Genomic DNA, 8,260 nt, shown 5'->3' on the forward strand with positions numbered 1-8,260 from the left:
GTAGAGAAGGATGGAGGGAGAGAGCCAATTATATATGGAGAGTGGGTAAATAGAGAGATAGAGGTAGAGAAAGAGAGAGACACTTGGAGAGGACAAGAGAGGAAGAGGGGGAGAGATAGATTAATCATTTATAGAGAAAGATATATATTGATAGATGAAGATAGAGATAGGGATATGTAGTTAGAGATATATGGATAGAAAGAGATATAATAAGATAAATGGAGAGAGAGAGAGAGAGAGAGAGAGAGAGAGAGAGAGAGAGAGAGAGAGAGAGAGAGAGAGAGAGAGAGTGAGTAAGAGAGAGTTGCAGATAATGAGATATAGACAAAGATGAATATATATCTATAGGGACATAGGGATAGAGGGGGAAAGAGTGAGAGAGAAAGGAGGTGATAGAGACAAGTAATAAATGGGTATAGGTAGAGGTAGAGGGAGGGTAAGGAGAAAGATATTTATAGAGAGAAAAAAGATTAGTAGAGAGATGTAAAAATAAGGAATGATAGGGATAGAGTGAGAGCAGGAGAGATAGGGATAGAAAGTGGGCGATATATGTAGAGATAGATATAACTTGGGAAAGATCTAGATGAGATTAGAAAATGAATGAGATAGGTAAAGAAGAAAGAGAGAGGGGAGATATAGATAGAAGTAAAGGGAACTTAGGGAGAGTGATGGAGTGAAAGGGAGATCAAATAAGAGGGCAAGAGAATGAGATATAGCTATGTAAATAAAGAGAGGGGGAGAGAGGTATAGAGATACATTTTGTCCTAGGTCAACTTGGGCAAAGGTGTGCATAGGATCAAAGACAACAAGGAAACCCTCTATGATGATTCATGAAAACTTTTTAGTCGAGCATTAATACATAAAATTTAAATGTTCTGAATATATTAAATCGAGAGAGGCCCTAACCTTTACATAAATACAAAACTAGTTAGAGACAAAACCAAGGGCTTGCAAGGGGTGAGGTCCCAAAACCAAAATGTCTACTTCCAAAAAGGAACAAAAAAAATCTGTCATCTAGCACATCTAAAAAAACCCCAAAAACAAACTAGCAAAACAATTAGACTAAAAAAAAAATTAGGATATACTCCTACCGAATGAATAAACTTTAAATGTTTCATTATTTAAGTATATTTTTTAAATGTTTCAATTCGTTTGGGAGAAAAAAAAAAGACTCTGTATGCATAAGTTGTATTTAAAGTTAAAAAATGAAGGATTAACTTCAAATGGATTTAATCAACTTTTGGTGTATTCTAATAAAATTAACTTATCTATTTTGTAGGTCTCTGAATCACCTTTCTAATGCCTATACAAAATAAAAAATGTTGTATAGGCTAAACAAAACAGATATCTATTCTTGAAAACATGATATCACAACAATGACGTAAGGAAATGGATATTCGTTAATAACTAAAATCCATTACTAATGGATATTTATTTTGGTTCAATATTTACAAATCAATTTCAAATATTTTCCAACCCATATGAAAATTCAAAGTGGAATTTGGCGTGTTTGGCAAAGTAAAAAACACTTTTTTTTCCATTGCCACTTTTTGGTCCCCCATGATCCTGGACTCACCCACTGGCTGGTGTAGTTTGCTAGTCCAAATCTACCTCTAACAATAAAATGAATGATGGTTTTTTTTTTGTTTTTTTTGTTTGTTTCCCCAGCTGTGACTAATTTTGTTATTCACAATGGTGTGAAGGTTTCTTCCATTGCTTCCGATTGTTTTTTATTGTCCCTAATGACGTCGTTCTTTCTAACTGTATTTAAGATGACCCTTTATTTTTTCTTCCTATGGATCAACATTGTTCTAATTGTAATAATGTATCTATTTGGGTAGTTGTTCAACGTAGGAAGAAAAATTCCCTCTAACAACTGTTCATCTTCTCAAGTTAGGTTTTTAGATAACAACCACAAAACTTTGATTCAAAATAGGATGTACCTTTTTGGCTCAAACTCTAGTATAACTTTATTGGTTGTCTTGTTTTGCTATTTTCTTCGACTAGTTATTATATTCCATTTCTTATTTTTTATGATTGATGACAGATTTGTAATGAGTTGGACTCCTCTCCACTTATTTTAATAAAAAACATTTTAGATTACAAAAATATGAATTAGTGATATATTTTTATAAAATATCTAAACCTAAGCTATTTTAACTAAACATCATTAGATTTAATTGTAATTTTAAACCTTATCTATACAAAAGTAGTAAATAGTAATAATAGATATTTATCCACTCTGAAAACAAAGCATCATTTCATGGTATGAAAGGAAAAGAAAAGGGAATCTCTATGTTGGAAGTATGGAAGAAATTTAATTAAAGCTATTTAGGTGCCGACTTGGATGGAATGATAAATGATAAACCTTTATCCAACACAAAGTAAATCCGTACAACGGAGCAGTTTGACCGCTGATCTCAGAAAAGAATTTAATTTTTAAAAAAGCCCAAATTTAGGGACGAAATCTAATAAGTGCGCCGATCTTTGCGACTCTCTATATGTAAAGAAAATCTAATAAACCTCGTAACAATCTCTGTTTATCCACGTGCTACATGATGGACCACATTTATTATTTATTTTATTAATGTGGATATGTTTGAGTACTGTAGATTATTGGGTCAAAGACGTCATGTATTTTTGTATGGTTCAGTCTATGGTCGGCCAACAGACGCACATGCATTTTCCCAGTTGCACCCCTTCCGATTTGACAATCTTAGATTTTCTTTGAAACCTAGAATTTCCAAACAGCATTACAGAGCGATTGTTCTCTTCAATTAAAATACAACTTGTAAATGCCTTTTTTTAATATACTTTTTACTGTTTTGAGGTTAAAGTAGAGCAGACTTGCAGACTGATATGATAGTTATAAAAATTTGATATCTTGTGGTATGTATTTAATATTCACCATCTTATTTTATTTGTTTTATATCTTGTCTTTCGCATTTATATTTTATATATTAAAATTTCGTTTTATTTTTTATTTTACTAGATTCATATATATAAGTACTATATATGTCATTGACTTGGTTCATGAATGAGCTATCAATAGAAAACATGAAGGGCTGTCATTCCCCCACCAAGCTTGAGATCAAAGAGTATATATATATATATATATATTACATTAACAATAACCTTAACTATCATATGCTAATGCATTAATTAGTCTATAATTTCCTTTGAAATGACAGTTAGAGAAAATTACACAAGCCTCAAATCAATCCTAACAATAGAAGTACATTGAAATATTTAATGAAACCAACATCTCCATAATCTTTGTACTCTCATCATTTTAGTAAACATTAGAACATGAAAATGACATCCATATGAAGCACTACCTTCATCCCCTTCATTAGCTCCTCCACCACCTTTCTACAAACACACTTGGCATCACTTAGAGGCATGCAAGTGCTCCAAAATACAATTAAAATTTGTCTTCTTTTGATGAACCTAAACCCTAATGTCATCATGCAATTGGTATGAGCAAGCTATAGTTGATAATAAGAAAGCATAGGTCAATGTTTGGGTTGTGTTGAAAGATTTCCTCCAAGGGGTATTCCCATAATTAAGCATAAACAAATTCATGACAAAGTGGATGCCCACACACAAAAACCCATTCGACCTGGTTGCAACTCGCAAATCTTGTCAACTCATAAATGAGCATCGAGGTTGTCAGTTTATTTTTTTGCAAATACCATAAAATTAGAGATCATTTCCGCCCTATAGAACCTTCACCTCCTCTTCTCTCTTCTTTGCTCACCCACCTTCTCCTTTCCCTTATTCTTCCCACCCATTTTACTGGCCATAACTAGTAAACCCTCAAGAGAAATCATCCATCACTAAGAAAACTCAAAATGCAAGTGGAAGGCATACAAACAACATCCTCACATACCACCACCTCACATAATATTTAATTCAACTGCATCAAAAATGCCTTTGTGCCAGACACTTGAGTGGAACCATAACTTATTGCCTTCTAACGCCACCTTTCATCCCATCATAGAAAGTTTTTAAAATTGTTTTGAACATTATTACATTGTCTTAAATTATCATTATTATCATTATTTTGTTGACAATTGTTTGATGTTTATTTTAAAGTCAATTATTATTATGAGATCTGTACACATCTATCAAACATTTTAAATACACATTTAAAGTATTATTTTTTAATTAAAACTGTGATTTCCATAATGTTAGACAGACAACATGCGAAGTCGTGAATAAAATATTTATCTCTGCTGAAATACAAAATAGGGTTAGAATCCAGAGTCTAGTGTAAACTCTTGTTTCTTTGTTGAAGACATTTATATTCCATACGCAATCTGAACAAACTACAGTTTAAATTTTCCAAGGACTCGAGGAAAATGAACAAGAATTTAGTCTACAAAGATCAACGGCTTAATCCATTTACAGGTGTTATCAAAACCTAAGAGACTCTACATTGTTAAACACCTTTTCCAGAGCCTAACCGTGGCCTATTGACTTGTATTTGATATCTATGTCATTCATTCCAGCTGTTATGCCATGTGCAAAAAATGACCTACTTCATTATTCCCAAATCATGTATTATATTGATGGACAATTTTAACATACAAATGACTTCGTGAATCACATTAGCTAATGTGTTCCTCTATAAATGTATCTGCTCAGTTATTTGGATCATTATGCACATGGTTCCTAATAAATCAACCAATGTTGGAATCAAAGAATACAAGAAAGGATGCACTTTTTTATTAAGAAATATATAGTTTTCTCAGAATAAAACCTGTTAGATAATAAATTTGTTCCCATTATTACAGAGGAAGACTAAGTTAGGGCATCCAGTAGTGTAACTGATATGTATAACCAGGAAGAGGAGCCGATTAGAAAAGGTCCATGGACTATGGAAGAAGATCTGCAGCTCCTTAACCATATAGCTTGCCATGGCGAAGGCAGATGGGATTTTGCAGCCAAAACTGCAGGTAATGTCTAAGCCTTTGGAAGAATCAGATTTCTTGTATTGATCCCTTTATATTGATCAGAGAGATTGGTTTTATTTCATTGGTTTTAATGAAATCTCTTACCTTAACCAGTCTATCTACCACTATATAGATTTACAATTTATTCACATATCTGTTTGCAATACAACTATGGGGATCAAATCAATATTAGAATCAGTAGGTTTGAATGTTGTATATGATTGTTTTTGGGTTTTATTACATAGTTTTTCTATCAATGTTTTTGGATCGTCTTTGGCAATCAATCATCAAATAGATATCATAGGTAGAGGAGAGGAGATTATCCTCTTTCTGATGATAGATCACACTACTTTATAGGCTGAAATGTTTGCATCATTTAGTTTTCAATATTGGTTTGAAACTATGTTCAAATATATGAGAAGATTTCAATAGAGCCTTAACATTTGCATATTTATAATTTGTGTTTTCTTTCTGATAATAGATCGTTGAACATGGTTCTAAACATTGATTGAAAAATATGTGTAATTCTTACATTAAGTCGAATGAAATGGATCATTTGTGCATTCCATGGCAACGGATCCCAGAAATTCAATTAGTTTATTGATGAGTCGTGGGTTAAATTCAATTTTGCAGGGTTAAGAAGAAACGGGAAGAGCTGTAGGATGAGGTGGGTAAATTATCTACGTCCAGATCTCAAGAGAGGCAATATTACTCCACAAGAAGAACGTTTGATCATTGAACTTCAGAGCCGATGGGGTAACAGGTTAGAAACAGATTTTAATTCATAGTAACCCTAACCATAGTCCTTGGTGATAGATTATTACAAGCCAGATACAATTTTATTGATAACTCTATGGTGATAGATTATTACAAGCCACATATAATTTTATTGATAACTCTATGGTGATAGATTATTACAAGCCAGATACAATTTTAATGGTAGAAAGAATTTATAATTTGGATTATAGCCGGTAACTTATAATTATCACTCTTTCTCACTGCATTACAGGTGGTCTCTAATTGCTCGGCGTTTACCTGGCAGGACAGACAACGAAATAAAAAACTACTGGAGAACAAGGCTTAAAAGAAAATTTCATACGCCAAATACTGAAAATCAATCTTCCAAACGTTGTATATATTCTTCTTCTATGCCAAATCCATTTGTGCAGCAAAACAGTGGTGTAGAATTTGATGGAGGGCTACAGGCACAGATTAATCTGCAGCCCAGTGTAACACTCAACAACATTGTGATTGATTTTGATGAACAGCTGGCAAACCAGGAAATCATTGATTCAGTCAGAGTTACAAACGGGATAAACAACTTGGAGGAATGTAGTTGTTTTGGGGTAGTTGAGGGCATGCCAATGCCTTACGAGGAGTCCTATGAAGGCATGTTATCTGAGCTATATGGGCATGTTACTCATGGAGGAGCAGTGTCTCAATTCAATGGATTTTAACTGTCCTTATTAGAGGCTCTCATATATTCCAAATTTGATTTTTCAATGCCGTGTACATACAAAGCTCAGATTGACTTGACTTCTGCACTAGGTTTACTTCTTACAAGATTGCTTGTAATCTAATGGAGTTAGAGAGAAACTGTACTGAAAATATAATTAGTTAAAGCTTTAGGTAGTGATAAGTACTTATGTTTAAAATAATGTTGTAGAGTTTGCTTAGTAATAGAAAAAAATAATGTAAATATGATTGAAGTAATATGTACTTATTTTAGTTTTAGTTTTCTATTTTTCAATATAATATTTTGAATATTTGTTTTCTTTATAAGATTGTTTGATAAGATATTTTAGAAACAAAATAAATTGATTATGAAGTGTTGATATGATAGTGTGCATGCTTCTTTAGTTTCTGTTCTATATATGTTATGAGTTTGTATTTATTATGTCAATGGTTGTTTTGTGTTTGAAATGTCGAATAAATAGTAAATGGTATTTGTGATCACTTCAATGCAATGTTCATTTTGAAATGATAATATTTATTTTTGTCCATGCTTGACCAAGCATGATCAATAAGTGATCCTTATAAGTGGTTATTCTTGTTGGGTGGGAAATTCATATTGTTGTTGTTGGAGAATGTTTCTAATATGTTTGAATTTACATCATATTCATTACTCAATATTGAAGTTAGAAAGAAGCAATACATCATCATTGTTGTAATTGTTTTGCTATGATAGAGAAGATGCAACACAGTTGAAAGTATAGTTGATAGTGATCAATTAAAAGACTAAAAAATATTTATTGTTGTAGTTACCTACCACGGTTTATGACTTCAAAAAATGCCACAACATTATAAGGATAAATAAACTTTGTGTGGCCTAAAAATAAATGAATGTTTTTTTAATATTTTTTAAAGTTCATAGTGCCCACCTTAGGAATAATAAGAGTACATCAAGTGACACAAATTACTCTTTAAAGACATGTTGATGGATATAAAGAGTGTGGAAAGGAGAGAGAGGTGAGATGGTGGTTTAAGGAGGGAGGGGGAGATATAGAGGGAGAGAGGAAAGAAAGGAAGGGATGTCCTAGAGAGGGGAGGGAGAAGACCTGAGAGACAAAAGGACAAAGAGAGAGAGAAGGAGAATAGTAGTAGGAAGAGATGGAGGGAGAGGTAGATATCAAGGGAATGATAGACCTATAGGGAAAGAGGATAGGAGAGGTGAGGGGAGAGAGAGAAGAGGGGGGATTGTGAGAGAGGTAGAGAGGGAGGGAGAGAAATCAAGAGGGGTCAAATAGAGAGGTGAGATCTACCTAGTGGGTGTGTGTGTGTGTGTGTGTGTGTGTGTGAGAGAGAGAGAGAGAGAGAGAGAGAGAGAGAGAGAGAGAGAGAGAGAGAGAGAGAGAGAGAGACTTAGATAGGGAGAGATAGAGGGGTAAGATGGTTATAGTGGTATATAAAGAAGTGGGTAATGATACATGGGTGGAGAGGTAGAGAGTGGGGAGGGAGAAACCTAGAGAGGGGAGAGAAAGAGGGTGGGAGGGAGAGGTGATGACCTTAACAATGAAGTGAGAGAAACAAAGAATAAGAGAGAGTGGGGGGGGAGGGACATATGACACAACTAGAGGGGAGGGAGAGATGAGATGGAGAATTGAGGAGGGAGGGAGAGATAGAGAGGGAGAGAGGAAAAAAGGAAAGGGATGTCCTAAAGAGGTGAGAGAGAATACCTACAAGATTAAAGAACAAAGAGAGAGAGTAGTAGGAAGGGATGGAGGTGGATACACATGGAGGGAGTGAGAGACCTCTACGGGAGGGGTTGAGAGATAGGTGAGGGGAGAGAGAGAGAGAAGAGG

The 8,260-nt window shown here is 34.0% G+C and overlaps 1 protein-coding gene across 1 annotated transcript; it reads left to right on the plus strand.

Moving 5' to 3' along the window:
- Nucleotides 1–4,623: 4,623 nt before the first annotated feature.
- LOC131071318 (MYB-like transcription factor EOBII) lies at nucleotides 4,624–6,667 on the plus strand. Its single transcript, XM_058007109.1, has 3 exons — nucleotides 4,624–4,961; nucleotides 5,592–5,721; nucleotides 5,968–6,667. The coding sequence occupies exons 1-3, from the start codon at nucleotides 4,838–4,840 to the stop codon at nucleotides 6,413–6,415; spliced, it is 702 nt and encodes a 233-aa protein (XP_057863092.1). The 5' UTR covers nucleotides 4,624–4,837; the 3' UTR covers nucleotides 6,416–6,667.
- Nucleotides 6,668–8,260: the final 1,593 nt, after the last annotated feature.

Source organism: Cryptomeria japonica, chromosome 2 (genome assembly GCF_030272615.1).
Source record: "Cryptomeria japonica chromosome 2, Sugi_1.0, whole genome shotgun sequence".
In the NCBI taxonomy this organism is placed as follows: domain Eukaryota; kingdom Viridiplantae; phylum Streptophyta; class Pinopsida; order Cupressales; family Cupressaceae; genus Cryptomeria; species Cryptomeria japonica.

Bases quoted from the DNA above. Each gene is read 5' to 3' on its own strand.
- LOC131071318 (XM_058007109.1), top strand. From the start codon at position 4,838: ATGTATAACCAGGAAGAGGAGCCGATTAGAAAAGGTCCATGGACTATG. The intron at 4,962-5,591 runs GTAATGTCTAAG...TCAATTTTGCAG, and splicing joins TTTTGCAGCCAAAACTGCAG to GGTTAAGAAGAAACGGGAAG. The intron at 5,722-5,967 runs GTTAGAAACAGA...ACTGCATTACAG, and splicing joins CAGAGCCGATGGGGTAACAG to GTGGTCTCTAATTGCTCGGC.